The 24,477-nt window shown below is 40.8% G+C and overlaps 2 protein-coding genes across 2 annotated transcripts in view; one reads left to right on the top strand and one right to left on the bottom strand.

The window, feature by feature from the left end:
* LOC129089969 (LIM and calponin homology domains-containing protein 1-like) overlaps positions 1–16,034 on the top strand; it is an 80,556-nt gene extending 64,522 nt beyond the window's left edge. The window contains 18 exon segments of the mRNA XM_054597411.1: positions 628–663; positions 2,655–2,781; positions 3,080–3,237; positions 3,682–4,165; positions 5,548–5,850; positions 6,098–6,203; positions 6,413–6,510; positions 6,595–6,700; positions 7,392–7,466; positions 8,647–8,675; positions 11,334–11,426; positions 11,579–11,743; positions 11,920–12,014; positions 12,525–12,689; positions 13,443–13,538; positions 14,180–14,288; positions 14,912–15,014; positions 15,953–16,034. Of these exon segments, the coding sequence (XP_054453386.1) occupies positions 628–663; positions 2,655–2,781; positions 3,080–3,237; positions 3,682–4,165; positions 5,548–5,850; positions 6,098–6,203; positions 6,413–6,510; positions 6,595–6,700; positions 7,392–7,466; positions 8,647–8,675; positions 11,334–11,426; positions 11,579–11,743; positions 11,920–12,014; positions 12,525–12,689; positions 13,443–13,538; positions 14,180–14,288; positions 14,912–15,014; positions 15,953–15,978 (2,374 nt within the window). The 3' untranslated portion in view covers positions 15,979–16,034.
* Positions 16,035–20,600: 4,566 nt separating this feature from the next.
* LOC129090457 (paired mesoderm homeobox protein 2B-like) lies at positions 20,601–23,142 on the bottom strand. Its single transcript, XM_054598109.1, has 3 exons — positions 22,902–23,142; positions 22,151–22,338; positions 20,601–21,029 (listed from the first exon to the last, which is right to left on the bottom strand). The coding sequence occupies exons 1-3, from the start codon at positions 23,140–23,142 to the stop codon at positions 20,601–20,603; spliced, it is 858 nt and encodes a 285-aa protein (XP_054454084.1).
* Positions 23,143–24,477: the final 1,335 nt, after the last annotated feature.

Here is a 24,477-nt window from a genome sequence, read left to right as displayed (position 1 = left end):
TACAACAAACCAAGCAGTCTATCTGGTCTTCATCTAGCGAGGCTTCTCTTAATTTAGCCTCCTTGTTCTCTTGTGGCGAGAAACCACAGGCCACACGTTCTCTCACACCCCTCGAACATCACAGAGGCAGCGCCATTAAAAAAAAGACCCAGGTTGAGGTTGAGGCCAAACCTACAACTATTGGTCACAGACAGATGCATGAGCTTTTTTTTTTCAATAGTTAAGTGTCAGCTGCAGTCTAAGATCATTGCCATATGCATCTGTTGTATGGTAACAGTTTTGGGTTGCAGTGATGCAGTGAACTTGTCTTCTGTTCTGCTCTGGCTGTGTTATGGAGAAGACTGCCCCCTTGTGCTCGGTTTAAGTAACATCAGTAAACCCAGAAACTGACATACACATCTGTACATGGATTCAAAACCAGCAGGCACACTTGTGTAAACCAATACTAATGAACCATTCTCAACTCATTGTCAGCTGTGATCACAACACAGTATGTTACTCACTAGATATCAAATATTCCATCTCTGTGTTTCGATGTTCACACGAGTAAATGACGTGTTTCTCTGTTGAATGTACTCGTATTCATTTGTGATTGTGTTCTCTCTCCATGCTCTCTGCCTTCTGTAGATTCAGCCGCACACATAGTGTGTCAGATGACCCGCAGTAAGTTGTCCCTTTACCACCATGAGGCTCAGCTATCTGGGCCAGCACTGCTTTGCACTAAAATAACAAAGACCTCTCAATAAGTCATTCAATCATTCATTGAGTCTTTGAATTGGATTTTTCTTTTTGCAAGTAGGAAAATCTGCCAAAGGTTGAAGTAATTTAACTTCACCTTTGGCAGAACTTTCTTGAAGTTATGGGCAACAACTTCCTCTGTTAAAGGCGTTGTTTTTGTTGGATCAAAGGTCACATGAGCGAATATTTGGGCCAGTTTTTATTATCTTTATGTTTGATTCTATTTTTTTGATTTAACGGAAGCCCTGAGAGGAAAGTGAGACAAAAAAACCTCTGGTCTCTGGTGAAAAGCATAATCTTTCTTAGTTCTTAAATAGAACAAGTTTGTTGTTGTAATATTTATTTTGGCCACAAGAGGCCGAAGTGCAGCACTTGCTCATGTTCTAAATAGGCCGAAAAACGAGGAATAGGTTTTCGTTTTTCACGGAAAATAAAATTTGAAAAATGATCCTTGCAAAAAACTTTTTCAACTGTTAAGTCATAAACACAGAGGAGAAAACAATTGAATCAATCACTTTAATAATTTAGAAAAATGGATCATCAATACCCAATACTCTTACCAGGGAAGAAGTTTTCTTTGAAGGGAAAAGAAAAATGTCTTAAATTAAGCATGTTTTTCCTACTTGCATTACTTAAATAAAAATTGTAAATAAGTTAAATGACTTGTCAAGGAGGATATTTTTTTTTTGGAGCTGTCAAACAATGTCCCTGGAACTTAACTCAAAGTGCCTGCAGTCGTGGCTGTGGAGAGGACTTACCAAACTGTGCTGCTCCGACATCATCTTAATGCTTCTTCTAGCTGCATGTTTCACATAACGCAACTATTTCAGTCACCCTCACAATTCCCTAATTTTCGTGAAGCAGCAGAGATGATTCATAACCAGGAGATGACTCAAGATGCTTTGTTTGATTTGAATCAGACGAGCAGTTATTCAGCATCGGACTCGTCCCACTAACTTGTAATGAAATAACATGTCAGTCAACTCTTCTGCTACAAGTTTCTTTGTTCCACCCAATATTGTATGTTGGCAATCAAATTTTGAATAATAAATCATCAGCTATTGTAACACTCATGACTTTGTTTTACCCGCTGTAAGTCTGTGAAGAGACGCATGCTCCTAACCAAAAGGCTTCACTTTACTTGTCTTGTTTGTAATCTAAGAATGGATGCTTTAACACTACTGACTGATCAAATAGAAAGACCTGTGGAACCAATGTGACCACACTGGTTGTTGCATCTCATACACTCACATCAGATTTAAACTAACAACCATAAGCACCTGCACCTGCACCTGATGTTTTCAAAGGTCTCATTAAATGTCATCTTAACACCCTTAATGTGATGCATTTCCTGTTCAAACAAATGTTGGAATGTGACATGATTATTCAAAAGGAAGAATTACCTACTTTTTTTAAATTCTGAATGTCGTATTGGTTCTAAATGTTGAGCATGAGGTTACCTTTGAAGATGAACAATTTTCCATTCATGTGGTCTTTAAAAGACACATCTTATTTTGGTATCCGTGCTGATCCATTGGTTACAGGTTATTATTTTTTCCTAATAATGATGGATTGGCACAATATAACTTTTGGATAACGTAGGTGTTTTATACCACTGTATAATCATAGATTTTGGGTGAAATATCACCTTTTCAGCCATTGTTGAGTTATGAAAAAGGTTAGGTTCAAAGTTTAGTGTTTTTACTGTTTTCCACATGACTGTATGAAACACATAAAGTCGCCAACATACAAACAAAGTGTACTAACGGCACAATGCACGAAAAATGTACAGAATCACTAGCAGGCTAACTAAAAAACGAAACCATGTCCTACTCTAGAAAATGACATGTCAGCGCGTGTTTGTCATCATCCATATTCTCTGTCTGTCTCTCTCTATCTCCCCCTCCTCTTCTTAGAAGTGTGAGTATGATCGACATGCGTGGTGAGGAGGAGGCTAACTTGCAGCCTCACAGTCAGGTGCGTCATGAGCTGATGCACAACCAGTACAACAGGATGAAGGAAGAGGATGATCACTGGCAGGACGTGAGTGTCTCACATTTCCCTGTTTGTGTATTTATTTATATATGTTTGATTAAGATATTTTTGTACCTTCTGATTTGAGATTATTTTTGTCTCAACTATTCATATTTCTTGTCTCCAATGTGTCATGAGTTCATCACTGATATGCAATAATTTTAGTGCCTGCAGGCCAAAGCACAGTAATGTTTGCCCCAGTTAAACAGCTAAAATCAGTTTTTTAGGTCTCACAACGCTGCAGAGCCAAGCACTCTTGCCTCGTTTCACTTGGAACTGAAACTCTTCCACTCTGTTTGTGTGTCAGGACCTGGCCCGATGGAAAAACCGGAGGAGGAGTATCTCACAGGACCTGATCAAGAAAGAGGAGGAGAGGAAGATGATGGAGCAGTTGATGACTGGAGGCCCCTGTACCTCCCATAGGAGGAGAAGCATCAAGACCTACAGAGAGATAGTGGAGGAGAAGTAGGTGAAATACACACAAATAGGATGTTTGATTTTTATTCAGCTAAAACAACAAATATGTTAGTACAAAACAATACTAGTATGGAACACTAGGTCTTTCTTAGAGAAGAGGCTTTAGTCTTTATTCTAATTCTTGTTAGTGAGCACAAAGGTGACAGCGACTCCCCCTGGAGTTCATTTAAGTAGGTCTCCTATTGGGGAAAAATGAAAGAGGAAGAGCAGGTCTGCTCAGTGAGGTAGAAAAAAAAGGTCTATTATGATCTTTGATCACGTCTTGTTAAATTTAAATTCGTAGTTTGTACAGTTTTCATATCAACTAAGAATCGAAAGTAGCAAAGTTAACATTTATTTAATGTAAATGAATCTGGGTCATATCAGTTGCTTCACATTTTGCACAGCTGATTCGCTTTTTATCCCTCCTCTACCTCCTTTCCTCTTGAACAGGGAGCGTCGTGAGGATGACCTCCGGGACGCGTACAGGAGAGCCAGAACCCAAGAGGAGGCGTCCCTCATCCTGCAGCGTTACGCCCAGCGCTTCTCCATCAGCGACGCGGTCCTGGAACGCCTTCAGTTGCCAAAGCTGCTGGACCGCAGCATATCTGCTGATCCTTCCTTACTCTGCTCTCCCTTCCCTATGTCCCTCTCCCTGTCCTCCTCCCCAACGACCCCAGACCCCTTCGACGTGGACCCCAACGGGCCCATGAGGTATCTGCGCCAGCAGTCCGCCCCGGCTCCCAAGTTCACGTCTACACTGGAGGCGCGAATCGAGGAGTTTCCCAAAGAGTCCCCTCCCCAGCGGCCTCAGATTCGCTCTCGCTCGTCCGAGCCGCCGTCCAACCGAACCCTGTCGCCCAAACCGGTGCCTTTGCTGATGCCCAAGCCTTGCTTCCAGCCCCGGCCATCAGCGGTTGAACCATCGCCCAGCAAGGTGAGACTGACTTGGAAGCACTTGTCATCATCTCAACTTCCCATAAAAGTGAATGCATTAGTTCTGCTGTGAAAAGGCCTTACAGCATCCTAATGCCATGTGGGTCGTTGACTTTTTAAGTGTCTGGTTGTCACTGTTAAATCTCCCCTCTCGCCCACAGTGTAAAAACTATTTCGGTTCCTTACTCAAGATGACTTCATACATACGTGAAATTATTGACATTCGGTTAGTGTAACTGTCTTGACCACTTTACATGTGGTTACTTCCCAGTGTTGGCTGACCTCCTCACAGGCTGCTGGGTGAATTCCCCCTCCAGCTCTCTTGGCACTCACATTAGGATGCCACAGAACCACCATGGTGATGAGACGGCTGGTCTCTACGAAAACACAAGACTCTCCCTCCCAGAAGAAGCATGTCATGTTTCAATGTTCCTTTTTCTTCTGGAACATTTTTTCCAAATGGCAATATTCAAAAAGAGATCTTATGTTTTGGCGTGGCGGGCAGGGAGGGGCAGATTATTACCAGACCAAATGGAGCACAGCGCTTTTCTGGAATGTCTTGTCAGGAGTCTGAGCGGAGCCCGGCTTTGAATGGAGCCCTCTGTTCCCTATTGACTTAAGAAGTTGACAAGTAGGGCCCTCTCAATGTGAAGTGGGCTCCCGGCGGACAAAGAGGGCCCACACAGGCTGCTAGGAGAGGGGATGAGAAGGTTGAGGCGGAGGGGTGGGGGGGGGGGGGTCCAGACTGAGAGCCTGCATTCACCCAACTCCACCACTGTGTCTTAAGTTACCGCTCACTAGGAGCTCCTCACACATACATTAGTGCCTCTTTGTCACAGAGGCCAGCACGGTGTTGTGAGCTGGATGAATAGTTAATAACGGACGGAGATGAGAGGCCGGTAATGACCACAAATGAGGGCACTGGGTTCATCTTGATTTCTTTGTTTGTCATCAATTAAATGTGTTGAATGTTGAAAATATTTTGAGCTTGAACAGCCTGATTGTACATCGGAAACTCAGGCATTCCTTCAGATGCACGTTTTCATTCAGCTTAGTCACATTTCAAGTTGACACAGGAAAATAAAAAAATTGAGAGATTACGAATCTCCTACAGAACCAAATTAACTCATATGCACCTCGTTTTTAATAAATGTATAATCCAAATCCTTTTGAATGAAACAGAAGAGCAACAATATACATTTTAAGAGAATATATAACCCATCAGCAAAATCCAAGACAAAAGGATCATCATTTAATTGAATTTAAATTCATCATGAATGAATGTACTGTAAGAACATTTCTTGGGTTACATTTTAAAGCATCTTCTTGAACTCTACAGTGTGTATATAAAGCCAGTATTAAACCTGTTGTCTTCCGATGCAGGCGGATGGTTTGCTCCGAGTCAACGGCGACATAGGAAGTGTCGACGCTCCCTCTACGCCCGAGAGTCAAGGAAGGGAATCCCCTTCTCTCTTCCAGGCGTCCCCTTCCAAAACCAGCAACGGCACTGTAGACGCTCCGTCGTCAGCAACTTCACTAACACGCAGTCCAGTCGCCTCAACCGGAGGAGAAAACCCAGTATCGACAAAGGCCAAGGAGGCACAAATTGACACAGAACCGACTTCTAAGGACGTCCAAGAAGTCATTCAACATTCGACACCCAGCCGGCCGACCTCGCTCTCATCGGTCAGGATGAGGATCTTAACTTATTTGTTGTTAAGATAACTGTGTGACATTTGCACTGTATTTGCTTGTTGTCTATAGAGGCATTTTTAAGTCTTGCAGCCTTTTGGCAATTTTATGTTATTATTGAACTCTTCAAGACTGGAATCAAATGTTTTCTAGTGATACTTCATGCACTACATATTCCTCTTGTTCTCAGGCTTGTTTGATTTATTATTAATATTTTATAAACCATCTGTGATGCTTATAGGAGCTGCAAAAGACAGAAGAAACCTTTGCAGAGACTGGAAGCCAGTCAGTAGCTGCTCCAGAGGAGAAGAAGTCAAATGCTGCAGCTCAACAAACACCTGCTGCAGGTCTGAGCAGCATGTTGCTATACTGCCCCCTTGTGGTTGCTCATAGATTTGTGTCACACAGGCCATGTACTGTTTATAATCTGACCTAGAAGTTTTGGAAATCACAAAAAACATAGAACTTTGTGGGATACATGTAAAAAGAAAATGTCTGTAATTTGCCGTTTTTATATTTTAAACTTTATTAATTAAACTGTGTTCTGTGTTTTCAGAAGCCAAACCAGAAAAAACAGAACCATCTGGTCAAATCATCTGCAAAGTTGTCCAGTCGGGAGTCAACACACAGCAAAGTCAGCCTGTAACTGTACAGGTGAGGCTGCTAGCCAAACTAATACAATCTTTAAAGAAATAATCACTCAGACATCCGACTGATAATCTTTGAATCTCTCTGCAGGCAACTGTTCCCAGTTCCCAAGCCTCATCACAGAGAAGAGAGAATGTACCAAGCATAGCTGCACCAGGATCATTTGAATATCACCCACCAAGGGAAACGTCAGCAGGTTAGTGAACTCTTTACATCCAAATGCCAAGCCAGCAGCTTCTTTTCCATACATCTCCTTGGTTTCTGAGTTTGATTAGCATATCCTCCTTGCTGGCTTTTTTCCTCTTTTGGCTTTCAGCCTGATTCTCTTTCGGTTTTGTTGTAGAGTTGGCAGAGTTAAAGGGGTCTTCAATAATGTCTGACTATTACCAACCTGCACAAGCTCCTGCTTCATCTTGTTTTTTATCTGCTCAACAGACAAAGATCTTGAATTGGCACTTACTTACCTTATTCATTTTTCTCAATCTAGACAGATACACAAGCTAATTAGACCTGATAGCCAACAAAAATATGTGTAAAATCAGTTAATTATTACTTTTAAAGCACTGCTGTTTTTTTTCCTGCCTTTAATCTGACTTTGTGGCCGTCAAGTAAAGATTTTCTTGAAATTCTAGTGGGATAGGAAACTACTTCACTTTTTACTAAATCCGAATCACAACCTCTTTAAAGAATCACAATGTGTTTCCAATCACAAATAATATACAGTATCAAATAAGCAGAAAAGTAAAATCCTTCCACAATTTGATTTCTCCAATTCTCTGTTGTCCATACCAACTCTTGGTTTTGACATCTGTCTGTCCCTCATCACTCCCTTCCCTCCCTTTCTTCCCTCCTTTCCTTTCCACTTGCATATTTTTATTTCGCTATAGAGCTTGCAAACAGTATCAGGTCGCCGCTGGCAACCAGCAACCCTAAGTTACGCTGGGAGTTCTTCGTTCCTCCAGGTAAACCTCTTCATTCATCGGTGGAGCTCATGTTTCCGTCCCCGGTCGCTGAACGCAACAGGTTTTTCCCTGCCGTTTTTTTCAAGGGCTAGACAACAGCCCCTCAGTCCCATCTCTTGTTTGTGACTCATGTCCAGAGTGCTGTGGATGCTCAGTGATGTCTCTCTCTCTCTCTCTCTCTCTCTCTCTTGTAAATGTGTTTTGAAGTATAATTGTGTTCTTTATTTTGAGTCATACTAGTATCATCATGATGATTACGATGTTTTATCCAAATTATCCAGTGGAGTAGGCCATTTTTGACAATTTATAAAAATCATCATAGATGACCTACTTTACTTTAAGAATGATCAGTTTTGTTTGCCCCATTGTGCTTTACATGATTGTCTTATCCACCAAAAGCCACAGCATTAGGTCAACTTCAACTAAGGGTGCTCCGATAGATTGACCAACATTCATTCTAAATAGTTTGATCGGTGGTCTATAACCATTTCGAAATTGAAATGTTTTCCGTACTTATTTGCCTGCTTTCTCGCCTGCTCTTTAATTCACTCTGAGAGCGGATCAACACACAGACATGCGGCTCAACTCTGAATCTGCAGCAAGAGTTTTGTTGTCTGTCTGGTCTTTTTTTTCGCAACCCTATCATCACTGCTATTTGTGATAGGGTTTTTCAAATGATGTATTATTCCACATATTTGTCAGTATTGTGTAAACAGAGCAAGAGAGAGAAGCAAAAACACATACAAAGAACAGAGGAGCAGAATCGCAGTTGACCAGCACTTAGAAATAGAAAAAAAATAGACACTGTGATGAAGTCGGCCAATACTATTTCATGCGATTTGTTATCGGGGCTCAAAAATCCTGATCGGAGCACCCTTATCCTCAACATCTGAATCACTCCTACCCAGAGTGATTTTAAAAAGTTCCCATTTATAGCATTACACATCAAAACATAAAGACAAATTAACAGCAAGATAGGACTTCCTCTTGGTGAACGGGTCTCTCTCTTTGTTTTCTTTATCAGCATCTTCACTGCTTGAGCTATCAAACCGACACTTGGCGTGTTGTCATTTTCCTAAATATTTGTCCCATCAAAAGGCATTTCTTTTCATGACGTGTATCCAAAATGTTTGTTTAAATTGTATTTAAAATAATGTTCTCTGTCGCGTTTCCTCTACAGAAGAGATGGAGAAGGAAAGTCGTGGAAACGTGAGTAAAAAGCATCATCGGATAGAATAATATTTTGCTTCTCATCTGGCTTATCTCCTGGGTTACAGTATTGTAGTTTAACATTCTGTATGTACACAGAGATAAAACAGAAGTCAAATGTTAAAAAATGTACATTACGTAAGTCTGCAGGTAAGAATAAGGAAAAATCACTACAAAAAAGACTTTCATCTAAACATAACCAAGAAAAACATGAAAAAGACTGCTGGCGTTTTAACATTTCATCATTTTCTAAGATCAGTGGTTTGTGAACTCACCGCGTCAAACTGCCAAGCTCTACCACACATCACGTGACACACAGAGCTGTTCATGTAGCATGCCAGATGAGGATGCTGTAGAAAACGGCCGAGACTGCTTTCGTTTTTCATTTGAGCTCATCTCTCTCTTTCTCTGTCTTCTCTCTCCTTAGTAGGAATCCTTTGGCTAGCTTTGGAGTAGTGCTGTTGTGGTAGACCAACTATTTCTGTCTCCTCCCTTCCCTTCTTCTTTTTCCTGTGGTGGATGTGTGAACACATTTGTGTTGATCGTGTGTGTGTGTGTGTGTGTGTGTGTGTGTGTGTGTGTGTGTGTGTATGTGTGTGTGAGTCGGGGCCATATCAATCTCATTGATGGTTCGGTGAGAGTGTGTGAGTGAGAGGTCTGTTTGTGGGTGAGTGTGCATGAATATGTGTGTGCCGCGTGTATTTGTGCATGTTGTTGATGTGTGTGTGTCTGTGTGTGTGTTTGTGTGTTGGGGTCTATCAGGTGTCAGTCCCGGTGTTGCCCCAGGCCAGGCGGGCTGACCGCTGGTCTTGGGACCCGGATGAGGAGCGAAAGCGTCAGGAAAGGTGGCAGCAAGAGCAGGAGCGCATGCTGCAGGTACACAGTATACCTCAGAGGGTAAAGCATGGCGCATGAGTCTGCAAGGTTAAGGGGGTTCAGTTCCTTTATGGGGCTTAGTGGGTGGAGCAAGGCACCAGCATCGTGAGGATTAGGCACGGAAAATACTTTTGGTTGCAAATATCTTTTATGTTTGAGCAACTGAGATAACAAAGAAGTCCTAGAAGTAAAGAATCATCGGTTGAGGTGTGAAGTTAGTTAATTATGAGGCTTTACACTGTCGCTAAAGTGTCTGTGATTCTAACACACAGCTGATCTACAAGTTCAGCTATGAAGTTTGGCAATCAGCATGTAAAGCTTTATTAGCACTTTTACACAATGCAGGTATTACAGGACAATTATGATGACTTGTTGACAAATGAGCTACGCATGAGTCAAAGCATAAGCCAGGCTATGAATAGTAGATAAAAAGAAGTGTAGGCTTAAAACTGGGCTAAGTTTGTTTATCTAGATGACATAACTGATGTTTTAAACAGCATTTCAGTGACTTTATTTCAGTGTGACACAGGTCCAAATTAGATACTGAAAACCCATCAGTTTTTCAACTAATTTAGCCCAACTATAATCTAAATGGTTGGGTCGCTTTACTGTTTATCATCCTGTGAATCATGCAGTGGCACAGTAAGCCGCCGTGTGACGGCTCAGATGGATTAACCACATTTCATTGCTCCTTGCAAAGCTTGCCTCCATGTTTGTTTTATATTCAGCCTATCCTCCCCCTAAAAGGCGCAGCCCAACCACGCCAGATGCACACCTCGACCACTAGAGGGCGGTGTTGTGCAGTGGAAGAACCTGCTCCGGTGTGGTTCTATCTGCTCACTGTCTCCATCTCATGCACACACACACACACAGACAAGGACTTTGTTCAAGGTTGCTGCTGTTGCTGCTGCCCAGATCACCCTCTCTCTCCTCAACCAATCAGAGGTCCATCTCAGGTCCACAGATTTTTAAACATGTAAAGGATTCATTGGTATCCATGATATACTGTACTCTTCTACAGTGTAATCAGTGATGAATACATCTCAGTGATGGGTACAGATTTGACGTCTTTCCAGTTGACTGTTTGAGATGAGATGCGCTGAAATGGATGAATGTCTGTCTGGTGCATCAATGTGCTTGTTAACTTCCTGGTTGATTCTGTGTTTTTTCTGTGCCTTGATCTGTCATCTGCTCTGCTTATGTTGCTTTCTCTCTAAACCCTGAATCTTTATATTTGGGTTTCCTACACAAGTCTGTTAAAAACTAGTCTGATGGATGTCTATGCTCATCTGAAATAATCTTAAGTGCTGGTGGCCATGTTGCCCAGCTGCTGTTATAGTTGCATACATTAATGGAAAAGTTACAAAAAAAATGAAGGCAGCTTTTAAGTCAAAATTGTGTAGGAACCTTTGCATGCTCTACTTTTGCCTTTTGTCCACAGTGCCTGTTTCTGGTCTTTTTTTTAATTTTATTTTTATTCCTAACATGCAAATATAAGATCTGAGCAAGCTAACTTTGCATTCATTTATGTCCCTAAGACCAGGCTTTTATTTAAAGTACAAACTAAGGGTATCACACATGGACATTTGATAGGAGTCTATATATGTCTTTCCAATTATGACAGCAGGATGTACAGGTGTTAGTCCCCTCTTGGATGAAATAAAGCAAAATGCATTAGTCTCTGTTTTCCTGCCAAAATATCCACCTGCAGACAGTTTAGTCTTCATTTTTTTTCGTTGAGGCTCTGTGCTGTATGTCATGTGTCTGTTGCCATGGTGACAGGAGAAGTACCGGCGCGAGCAGGAGAAGCTGAAGGAGGAGTGGGAGAAAGCCCAGAGGGAGGTGGCGGAAGAGGAGAGGAAGTACAACGAGGAGGTGCGTGAAAGTTTATGCTACATCTTGAACCTGTGATGTGTATTTGGTTTAACTCACTCAGATGATTTTGGACTCAGTGTTCTGGATGAGAGCACCAGTTCAATGAATAAAATGTGTGTATTTTCCTCCCCATTCGCTCTCCATCACAACAGGAGCGTAGGATACTGGAGGAAACTGTGGCGCCTCTGACTCCTCGCTCCTCCGCCCTGCCGTCCCCAAGCCGAGGAGAGGTCTCCTCCACCTCGGAGTCCCAGGACACCATCGTCCGTTCGCTGGCCGACTGGGAACGCAAGCAGGAGTTCATGGAGAGGCAGTCGGTGAATGGCTCATTGACTTATTATAGATAGTTTAGTTTGAAGCATGCATTACTGAAGTTTCATTTCAAGAGGGGACTCTGGGTGACAATTGGATAGAATTACATGAGTGGGCACAGTGCTCCCTTTATGATTGGTTGTTCAGCTAACTGTTCCCTGTTTGTGATTGGACGGCACAGAGGGGGAGCACAGAGAGCGTCGAATGGAAACGCAGAGAAAACGACAGGACCAGTGACATCAGCACCGCGGACGACAGCATGAAAACAGCCAGAAGGTTAGCGACCTTTCTTAAAGTGATAAATGTTGCACTTTTTAGCAGAGATGCTGAGCAACGGCGGATTAAGAAACCCTCTCTGTATAACAAGGTTGTTTACAGTCACGTGAGAGACAGCTGCACACAATACGTAGAAGATGGAAGATGATGGAGAAGACAATTTAAAATTCGGTTGTTGTCAAGTTTTAGTTTAATGGTCACCTGCCAAACACAATGAAGTGTCAAATTTGCTTTTGTGCCTTTTCACATTTATTGTTTGAAGCTGGATCTTCGTGTGTTTCCTACAGTAAATACTCTGCAAGTAACTGCATTGATATGATTGTTCTGTGTCTAAACTTTTATCTCTGACCTTTTTACTAGTCAGGGTATCAGACTGTATCACTGTATCCCTGTATCATTCAGTAGATTTAGGTGGGATCAGTCTTAAATAAAGTTAGATAAAATATGATAAGAGAAAAAAAACAAAACGTGAAGATATGATAATCAACACAGTTTGTTTCTGATCCTCAGCTCGGTGAGTCAGAGCAGCAGCAGTCAGGCAGAGGCACTCGGTCACAGTCTGCAGAACGGCAACAAACTTCCTGCGATGTCGACCAAAAGCTCGACTCCAGTGAAGAAACGAGAAGAACCTTCAGCAGACAGCAACAAGCCCAGTCGGCCTGCAGGAGACAGGAGGTGTGTGAGTGTGTGTGTGTTCGAGATATGCCTCCTGTCCAAGTTCTGCCTGGTTATTATAGTCTTTTTATATATATGTATATATATATATATATATATATATATATATATATATATATATATATATATATATCCAGAGTTAAGTCCCTTTCAATTTTACAACCATTTATCTCTTTTGCATTTTAAGTTAAGATGTTGTGTTCATATCATGGCTGTCAGATCTTTATTCATTCGTTTTAGGAGAATTTTTTTACATAACTTCCATTTTATATCCTTATGTTACTTGTTCTGTTTGATATAATTCCTCTACGTGTCAAGGCTGGCCCTCAGGAACCATAACACTGCTAATTTTGCTTATTTTAAAATAGATAAATAGATTGCATTCCCATTTCATTCTGTATCTAAATACACATTTGTGACTAGCAGGGTTTTTGTAGGAGTGAATCTTTAGGTAACACCTTCAGTGTTCGACCAGCAGGTGGCATATTGCGCCTGTATTTTCCCCCTATAGTCTTCCTCCACATATAGAAACAACAGTCTGTGACAAGAAAAGTGTTTTAAACATCCATTAGGGTCGGTAACACATAACACTGCATTTTAAGGGTAAATCTGGGTTTTGCTCAAACATAACTGAGTAGATTTCGTTTGTTCAGCTCGTTCTGTCTCGGATTGGTTGGTGTCTGACTATGGCAGCCAATAGAGTCGCTGTAGCCGTGAGTCATCATCATGTTGCATGTTGCTGTCCATTTCCAGGAGTGGTCCCATTGATAATAACATGTGCCGCAGCTCATCGAAACCCCCCGCAGCATGTCCACCGCCTCCAGACACACTGCCTCCAGCACCCAACAGGTACTGAATCACAAACAGCCCACATGGAGGGAGAGGGACGGGAAGGGGGAGCGCTTCATTTCTACACTGTCATTTTCTGCTTTGCTGCCTACATCTCTCCACCCGTCTCAAGACATGTAGCATTGCAGCAAGGACCCTTGTATGCAATGTGAATTTCAATACAATGCAAGGAAAGGGGAGGTTTTTTTCATGCTTTTTATTACATATTTTCTTTGTTTTACAGTAAAATGTTAATTTGTAAACATCAACAACTCAAATGTGCCAGCTTGTCTGCAGTCCTGGGTCATTAAGATACAATTACAATCACAAATTAATGGAAAATAGCTTACAGGAGGCACAGGAAGACATGTAGAGTAGATAGACCATAGTTAACAATAAACAGAAGGACCTTGATCAGTAGAAACAGAAACAATAACAGCAAAGACCAACAAGCTATAAGACAAAATAGCGGAAGGAGCGACCTGAAATATATATATATATATATCAAAACACTGACAAATGAACAGCTTATTAACTCTGTTTCTCTTTCATATTAATCGTCAAAAGAGCCTAACTGGTATAACAGAAACTTAATCAGTGCTTCACATAATTTACAGTTGCTCTTTGTATCATGATTTTCTGTTTCTTCCTCCTTCCTGTAGGTCTGTCAGTGGGAAGAAGCTGTGCTCCAGCTGTGGGCAGCCGTTGGGGAAGGGGGCGGCCATGATCATAGAGACCCTCAGTCTGTACTTCCACATTCACTGCTTCAAGGTCGGTGACAGAATTCAGGATCGTTCTCCGTTGTTATTTTGTTTTGAATTAATTTATTTATGTATTAGAAGTATGAATGCTGCTGTACCTTAACAGTGGTGTTGTTGTGTAATGTGCAGTCGTTTTGAATGCCTGTGTATTTAAACCTTTGGTCATTGTACAAAAAATACTTGAAACATATCAATGATCCACACTGTTTCACTGGCTGACATGTTTTCATTAATACAATGAGGGACACTATTGCAAGTCTGTCCCTCATACACCGTCAGTAATACTCACAAGGGCACCAAATGTGTATCAAGCAGCAGCTGAAAATAGTCCCCTTGCAGTTGTACTATTTAGTTCTGTTTGGATTTTGAGCTTTAGTTTAATTTATATTCCTAAATATGAAACTAAATATTTTTGCCATATTGTTAAATAATGATATCTTCAGTAGGAACCAACAGGAAGTCAGAAAGCATCGAAAGACACAACAGATTGATGGTTTAGGGGTTGATTTGTTGATAAAGAACTGTGAAATAACAATAGCCTTATGCATAAGATTTAGATATAATAACAACTAACTCATTAATGATTTTTTGTGAATTAAAATGCCCCCCCCCCCCCCCGCTGTCTCTCTTCAGTGTGGTGTGTGTAAGGGACAGTTAGGCGACACGACTACGGGGACAGACGTCCGGATCAGAAACGGCCTCCTCAACTGCCACCAGTGCTACATCCGCTCCCGCTGTAAGTCTTTCTCCCTCTTTTCTCTCCCCCAAGCCTTTGCCTTGATTCTCTCTCTCTGTTTTCTCTCTCTGCTGTCTCTCTAACAATATTTCCATCTATCCAAAACATAAATGAGTTATGAATGTCAGGTAGAAGCAAATCAACCATCATCCTGAATATCTAAAAAAAACACAACCACCAGAAATCAAAAGAAATCTTCCCTGTTACATAACGCTCATAAAGACAGAGTTTAATCGTTCTCTAATATTATAAAAAGGGTGAGGTGTTGTTGTTCCTTATTGTTTGGAAGTATCAGCCATATTTCATATTGCCACTAATGATCATTTCAATAATGTGTTTGCGTCACAGCACCAGCAGAAAATACGGTGCTCATAAACCGGGTAGAAAAACAGACAAAGCTCTTTGATATATTATTTTCAAAGTAAACCTGACACTATTTTATGATCAAAAAATAAAGGAGTGTTTCAAATGTTTCATTCTTTATTGCAGCCTCTCCCTGTGTGGCTGATAAGACGAGTGTACTTTAATATAAAAAACCTGACCCCGGTGCAGTTTTAATAAAGGAAGTGTCAGAAACAGTGAAGCTGAATGGAGGGATGGGTGGAGGAAGAGAAACTGGTGATGTAGCAACTGTGAGAGGATGAAAGTAACTTCCCGTCCCTTTCACCTTGTCTGCACAAGAGCAGAAGTTGATGCTTTCTTAAGACACAGCTCGTATTTACATAACCTCTCAGCAGCTGTTATTGTTTGGGGATCAGAAAACCACAAAATCAAATCAGAGACTCAATCAAAAGACTCCAAAGTCATTTTTAAAGAGATTCTCTTTCATTATAGCTGCATGTCTTTGGCCTTTTTAAAAAAAACCTCTAAAACACATTCGGTTTAATAAAAATTGTGGGTTTTTCCTTCTCTTTCCTCTCTTCTTTTTCCTTTTCAAGCGGCCGGACAGCCAACCACGTTGTGACGCTCAACAGAAAAGCACAAGGTTCATGGAAGAAACCCCCCCCCCCCCCCCCCACCATCCCTGTTTTAAACCGATTATCTACGAATCATGTCCTTCACAGCGTGTCGGGATCTTTGCATCCTCTGCAGCTCAGTAACTAATGGAGACTCATCACGGGGGCCAAACGGGGGATCTGGGGACAGTCAAACGTTTAAGAAAAAAATATATATATATAAATATTCTTCGTGTTTATGTCATCTGATATGTGAGTGAAATCTGGATTTGATTGGTCCACGTACCACCACAGACCCTGTTCCATCATGCAGCAAAAGAGAGCAAGAGAGAAAGAGAGAGAGAGAGAAAGAGAGAGAAATAGAGAGAGAGAGAGACTGTTCTGGGGTGGCGGCCATGTTGAAAAGAAAAGACAATACTATGCTTCAAACACAGGTAGGCGGATGTTTAGCGTCCTACAATGTCAGAGTGAACACACGTGTATGGTGTAAAATCTGGTGTTCAAGTGTTTGGTTACGTAGAAACAGATTTTTATTTTCCTGATCGGAAAAAAGTATATTTACTATTCAATTCCATACGATGGAAAATGCAGTATATTCCATAGTTACTGAATCATTGTGTTATCATTTAAGAAAGATTTTCTTAATTTGGAAAAAAAATTAAAAACTGGAAAGAAAGCTGAATATGTGGTCAGGCAGCTCAGATTGTTTGTTTTTTTATTTCTCTAAAACAGACAGGATCTGGACAATATTAATAAATGTATGACCCTTTAATTAGATACGAGAATAAAACAAAAAATATATGCAAAAATGTCATTTATACAATGCAGTAAAGGTCACTATAAACCCACTACTTTGATCCCTCACAGTGACCCCTAATGCTCCTGAACAAAATTAGCTTATAATATAAAACACATATTATATACAGTTTCCTCTTCAGGGCAATAACTCGACTCCAGAGCTGTTTTTGTGCTTTTTGGGTCTCAGCAGGTTGCTCCTCTGCTCGGAAAGTCAGGACTTTAATGTGCCTTAGGAAAAGCAAGGTGATGCAGGAAAAACACACCAGCTGTATGGTGTTTGATTTCTTTTCTTTTAGTTAATTTTTTTTTTAAGGGTGTAGGGAGGGATTTGGCCAAATTTGAACCTTTTAAACTGCAGACAGACAGGCTGCAGCCCTCCCTTACATCCATTGTACTCCACTTGATAAGTACTGATTATTTTACATAAATGACACCCTTTGTTTCATATACTTCCTCGCCCTGTGATTCCTCCGTGATTTGCAGTGATAAAAAGCAGTGCAAAGGAAAACATTTGTTGTCTATTTGGAAAAAAAAAAAATATATATATATATAAACTGCAGGGGAGACCATTGATTTAATTCTGAATGTTGTTTTATTCTAGAGAGATATAGACTTCTGTATGCTATTAATTGAGGTAATTTTGATAATTGCTCAGTGGTAGGATTCATTTATAAACACTATGTTGCATCCAGTTAAACAGCGGAGGTGATGTGATCACTCGTACCAGCAGCAGTTGCACCTGTGCAATATTTGGTTGGATGAAAAACTAAAGATCTGTGCCGCCAGCTGGACATTTGAAATCACTCGCTTCAATATTTTTTTTGGACTTGTATGAGAGGAGCTCGGTTGTGTATTGCGGATGTTAAAAAATAAAAATGCACGTTTTAAGCCTAAAACCAAATGATTTGCTGTATGAAAGCAAACTAGCAGCCTCCTCCTCCTGAACGGCGTCCTATAGCCAAGCTTCTCCTCCGGGTTCACCTCTCTGATCTACAGTATTTTTAAGCTTCTGTTCCGGTTGTGTATTTTCTTTTTTATCCTCATTTAGTTCACAAATAAAAAATCTCGGCTGAGTCTCTTATAGCGGGATCTTTGAGACAGAGCTCTATATTCAGACGGTCTTCTTAGCAGGATGGTTGGGGAATGGAGCCTTCCTTCACGTCTGTTCTGTATTTATTGTAATATTCACCTGAACACTATCCGAAATATAGATTCATTTGATGTTTAAATGCAATGGCATTTATAGCAAACTGTATGTTTATAAATAAAATGTTATAAATTAAAACTGTGATTCTGACTCTTATTTTTTCAATAAATCCCCCCCCCCAAATAAAGGTGGTGAATAAATACTTGATACTGCATATGTCATCTTCTGGAAAAAGCAAATGTGTAAAAAAAGAACCCAAAAATCAAGTATATTTGTAAACCGGTGTTGAGTCGAAGTCTGTTTCCACTACAAATAGTTTTTACTGCAGCGTTGCTGCTTTCCTGGTTTGTTTTTTCATTTATTATTTTATTATTTATTATTTTTCAAACCAGGTAAATCTTGTTGAGGGAGATCTGGAAAAATCTATATGAAGTTGCAAACAATACAACAAAAAAATACAAAATCAGACGGTATGGCTAAAACATAATAGAGGCAATTAAAAAATATATATAACTCTTGAATTCTGCCACTAATGTCAGATTCATTAGGTTTTAATTTAGGTTTAAAGTGCAGATTATGGTTAGATTTCTTATTAAAGATTGGTTGAGTGATGGGATTAGATGATAAGGCACCTGAACAGGTGTTAAATCAAAATGGTGTGACCTGATTAGGAATTTCAGCTTGATGCCAAAAAGATGCATTCATAATATTTTCATTGGGGTCACAGGTTTCTCATGAATTGGGACCTTGTAGATGAAGATAGTGTTGCATATTTAAATACCTTTGACAGCAAGTTTTTGTAAACAGGTTGGTCTAAAGAGTAATAACTCATTTGGCACAAAATCTGAAGCGTCAAAGATTTTAGTGCAACATCTGCTTCAAAAATTCACCTCAAGAAGGTCAATATAATGTTGAGGTTAAAATTGTAAATTGTCTTTCATGTGATTTTTAAATACCTGTTCATTCGTGTGACATGGTGTCCTTTGTCACATTCAGAGAACATGTTTCCACCTTTTCTCCAGTTTGCTGAAATGTAACTCTGCATCATTGCAGCGTTTTTTCAAATTGTGTTGAACTTCAAAAGACCCACACTACACTTTTAATATTTGCATTGAAACTGGATTCAATTTTGTGAACATAAGCTGAATGTTTTCACAGTTTTTTTTAGGAGAAATAAATCTTGCGGAGCTGTCCGTGGTGCTGAAATCTGCGGCCTTTTTAAACGGCCATGACCGAAACAACCCATGTATGCATGAGTAATGATTAAGAAGCTTGTTTTAAGATTCTGTAATTAAAGATTATGTTGACCTGCAATATAAAATACCTTATTTATCCAAAGAAAACATGACAAAAGCAACTTGGACTATTATTTTTTTATCATCAACAACCATTTCAATGGTACACCTGGAAAACTATGTGCACATGTAGAAATATTTCCTTCTTAAATATAAGCATTCATTACCTACATATAAATAACTTTCAGATCCTGGACAAAACGTGTTACATAATGCTCACAAAATGGAAGAGAAATCATCATAAAATCAGACAGAAAGACAACATGCAAATTATATAGAAATAAATACAATGTTTGCATCCATTCCCTCTTCTTCTTCTTCTTTTTTTTTTTTTTTACCCAAAATAAATTCTTCCGAGGGGAATTTTGTAAAACATCAAAAAGACTTGTATGATCGATCTACGAGGGAGTATGGCCTATGGATCAACTATAGGAGACAAGAATACGTATTAACACTATACAGATTGAGCCACAAAAACACTGCCGTAGAAAGACACACAAAACACACAGATTTCCTGTCAAGAGGTGAACATTGCAGTAGTTTGTGCCTTTTTTTTTTTCTCGAGGAAATAATTGTGTTTATATCGATAATTTAAAGAAACTAAACTCTCAAGCAGCCCTGGAAACGAAAACAACAACAAGAACAACAAAAAAAAAAAACACACACACACACACACAGCTGTAAAGAGGCTGCTGTCCAAACAGCATATTGTGCACAGATCAGAGAAGCAAGTGTGTGTGTGTGTGTGTGTGTGTGTGTGTGTGTGTGTGTGTGTGTGTGTGTGTGTGTGTGTGTGTGTGTGTGTGTGTGTGTGTGTGTGTGTGTGTGTGTGTGTGTGTGTGTGTGTGTGTGTGTGTGTGTGTGTGTGTGGATGTTAAACGTCTCTCTACCGAACAAAGCAGCTGTTGACCTCTGACCTGTGATGTGACTTAATGTCTGTGTTTGCTCATAACCTGGCCCCCAAAAAAACAAATGAAAAACAAAAAAAGAAATGTGCATCTTAACAAGTCACTTCACCGAGGATTGAGTCTTAAATGTGTCGTTTGATCAGGAAGGAACATTGCTGTCGTCTTGTTCTGGGTTTGAAGCATCTCAACAGAATGTCATGTTGTTGATATTAATATGTCTTCTGCCTTTTTTTTCTTTTTTTTTCTTCTTCAGTCTTTAGACGAAACAAGTGGAAACATGTCACCCATTATTATCAGACAGGATGACTTGTCAAGATGGATATTTTCACAGCAAATGTGTCAACTGATGCAAGGCATAAAAATAAAATAACAAGAGTTGTCATCTTCGTTTTAACTGCTTTTTATTGTCCTTAAGTCTGTCGCAGGGGAATTGCTTTTTCTGTCTCCGGAGGATGAGGGAGCTTCTCTCTCTCTTGTCTTCACTAGAACATGCTGGTCTTTACTAAAGTAGCTTTGGCTCCATTCTGTCTTTGCAAAGACGACAGTACGCTGGCGAAGGGCCCTCCCAACGAGTCCGGGATGGAGGTGATGGTCCCCGGGGCGGTGGCCCATCCCTGGCTGGCCGCTGTCACCCCCATGCCGCTGGAGACTGCGGTCTTCACCTGCTCCATCTGTCCGTTCCCGGTGGTGTTCACCTGGCCTCCGGTGGGGCTCGGTCCTCCGCAGTTGGAGGTGTTGATGGGGTTCGGGCCCGGTCCTCCTGTGCTGTCCGGGTCGGTGGATTTGTTGTCTTTGCTGTCATCGTCTCTGGGGTCGGACTTCTTCCCGGAGTTGGACTTGGCAGCCGCTGCGGCCGCTGCAGCTGCTCGCTCCTGTTTGCGAAACTTTGCACGTCGGTTTTGGAACCAAACCTGGAAAAAAAACGAAAAAGCAAAAGTTAATGTTTGATTTGTGACCACAAAACAATCAATAACTCGCTCAGTTTTCAAATAGACATGACCAACAAGGCTGTGACGCACAATCTTAGAGGAATTGACTCTAAACCAGAGAGCTTATTCAATTCAATTCAGTTTATTTTGTATAGCCCAGAATCACAAATTACAAATTTGCCTCAGAGGGCTTTACAATCTGTACACATGTGACATCCTCTGTCCTTCCAGATGTCACTTTCCATCTGTGCGCTTGGAAACGCGATGAAACAGCTTTAACTCTGATGTTTGACTTTTTTTTTTCCCCCACCACCCCTTGTATGTTTTCTCAGATCTAACATTTAAGGCCTCTTATTGAAACAATAAACATAAATGATTATTCAATTCAATTTCAATTCAGTTTATTTTGTATAGCCCAGAATCACAAATTACAAATTTGCCTCAGAGGGCTTTACAATCTGTACACATGCAACATCCTCTGTCCCATAACCCTCACATTCACAGGAAAAACTCCCCTAAAAACCCCTTTAACAGGGAGAAAAAAGGAAGAAACCTCTGGGAGAACCACAGAGGAGGGATCCTTCTCCCAGGATGGACAGAATGCAATAGATGTCATGTGTACAGAATGAGCAGCATAACAGAGATACAACACATTCAATGTATATATAAATGCGTTTTGGTGTTTAAGTCTCGTCTCAAAACACATCTTTTTAAACTGACATATTCCATCTAACCCATCTCACCCCACTTATGTAAATTGTTCAATGTATCTTGTTCTTGTGTTTTTTATGATTGTTGATTATGTTTTCTGTTTTTAAACTGCCCTGTAAGGTGACCTTGGGTGCTTTGAAAGGCGCCCTCAAATAAAATGAATTATTATTATTATTATTATTATTAAATGTCTTAAAGTGTCCCTAAAGACAAACCCCTAACGTGTGTGTTAGACTGTGCCAGCTGATCAAGTCAAAGTAAAAAAGTAAACCTCTTTGTTTTTCTCTAAAAATCTATTAAAAAAATAAGTGATTTGATGCGATTTTGTTATTTCCATCATAAATCCCTCCATGCGTATTTGGGTGCATTTGGAGCAGGCTGGTCGTCCGTACCTGCACTCGGGCTTCAGTCAGATCTATCTTGAGAGCCAGCTCCTCTCTGGTGTAGATGTCCGGGTAGTGGGTCTCAGCAAAGACCCGCTCCAGCTCCTTCAGCTGGGCGCTGGTGAAGGTGGTCCGGATGCGTCTCTGCTTCCTCTTCTCGTTCAGTCCTCCGTGATCCGTGAAGAGCTTGTAGGGAACTGTAATAAAAACAATGAAAACATGTCAGTGTGACATATGAGTGTGATGTTGTCAAATGAAAGTAAATTCAAAAACTCGATATATTGTATGAAATCCGGTTGTGGAAAGCTTTCAATTGTATTAAGCCTTTGATTACCTGTGGATGAGTTCTGACCTGTGATGTGGTTAATTGTGATGTTAAACTAATTGTTGCTCCTCAAGTTTGAAGAAACTTGTCATAATGTTCCCATCAGCTACTGTAACTCCAATTCAGTGTCAATAATGAGCTTTAGTCTTTGGTTATCTAATTATTTCCCAAAGCTTTATGTCTCATCGCAAAGTAAATAAATTATGCCTATCATTTTGGCAGCTTAAGATAATTCTGTTGGCGGTTTTGGGGTGTGACTGGGATAGTATAACCCCGTAACCGAATTACAGCTTGCCTGCAATCGCTTCTAACGTGATAAATTCTTTCATTTGTGTAAGCAAATTTCGTTTGGTAAATACTAAACACATTTCCATTTTCAAATGCAATCAAGGCGTCCTATAATACTGCAGGGTTGAGGCTGTAGGAGCTGCTTACCTGCGGCGTACGGGCTGCTCTGGTGGTCCCGCAGGGTCCCCAGGCTGCAGGACCCCGGCGTGAGGGACGGGCAGCCGGAGGTGGCCCCGAAAGTGGTCCTGATGGGATTGTACTGAAACCCACTGGCTTGACTGCAAGAGCTGAAGTCCGCGTAGGCCGATGCCAAGCTCGTCGTGTCCATCCCGGCCATACATGACTCGTAGGCAGAGGAATTTAGGTAAGAATACTCCATTTTATACATTTGAGAAGAAAGCATGCACTTTCCCTGGGAGAAAAAAAAAAAAGAAGAAGGCAAACCAGGGAAAAACTAGCCTACACCCCCCAAAAAGAAAAATGGGTTAGAAGGTAAACAAAGCAAAAAAAAATAATCGAAATACAAAAAAAAAAAGGGTAAGAGATGACTGGTTTGGGTTGGACTGGTTGTGAGGAGGCTGGACGGTGGGTAGATGTTCACTGCTCAGCGCCTGCTCCAAAACTGGCCTCCTTTATAGGAACCTAGCCCTGTTTTATGAAAAGCCCCCTAAGAGCCGCCTAGCCCGAGGTCTCTAGAGCATATAGTCCTCATAATAAACTTGGCTCTTTCCGCTTGGACAATAGCAGAGCGTTTGGTCTTATTGCTGGAGCTTTTTTACATGACAATAACTCATCAGTCTATTGGGCTGGCACTGGGGGCCCGGGCTGTCCAACCTCCCTATCATTGATCCCCTGCATCTCTAATTAGAATTTAATACCACGCCATTACGCACCCCTCCACCCTCCTCCTCCACCCTCCTCCTCCATCCTCCTCCTCCACTCCTCTCCAACCACCATCTTGCCCTTTAATTCAATCACACCACTTGGAAATAATGAAAGTTGGGTGACGATTCTCCCTGATCCAATTTTCTCCAGGCTTTTAAGCCTTTTAAGCGAGCCTATACCTTGGGCAGGGTTTCACAGTATTCCCCTCTCTGCCTCTCCTCTCTGCCCGTCTGTTGCCTCTCTTGACTCCCTGTTTTTTCTGCACCGAAGCTGCAAAAAAAAACAAAAAAACATGTTGATTTTCACGGGGTGCAGCAGCCGATTTTGTCGCTTAGGCTTGACGAGGGTTTTTTTTTTTTTTGTTTTTTTATAAGTTTAAAATTCCCCCCTTTCTTTTGGAAAAATACAAATCTGCAACTGAGGTGTAGTCACCTGGTTTTAATTACGTTTTTGCATCATTCATGGAATTATTCTGCTTTGTTTCAAGACACTGACTGCCAGAAAACTGCTGAAACAAGCAACTGCTGAAACACATCATCCGATTTTTACCTTGACTTTGGATAAAAGCGTCTGCTAAATGACTGTAATGTAATGTAATGTACTTTTTAGAGCAAAATACTTTTTTTATGTGGCTGCAGAAAATATAAAAAGGCTTTTTCAGGTGATTTTTATTTATTTTTCCCCCCCACTGTGTATGTGCACCAATCACACCCACACCAACAGAGACATAGACTTCACCGAGGAGCCCTTTGTTTTGGTTTCTCTGTTTTATATCACATTACATTGCACCACATCTGACATTTCTCATTGTCTTTAATTAGTAATTCATACTTTTAAA

This window comes from Anoplopoma fimbria, chromosome 4, assembly GCF_027596085.1.
Source record: "Anoplopoma fimbria isolate UVic2021 breed Golden Eagle Sablefish chromosome 4, Afim_UVic_2022, whole genome shotgun sequence".
Lineage (NCBI taxonomy): Eukaryota > Metazoa > Chordata > Actinopteri > Perciformes > Anoplopomatidae > Anoplopoma > Anoplopoma fimbria.
This window is presented reverse-complemented; position numbering and strand designations above follow the sequence as displayed.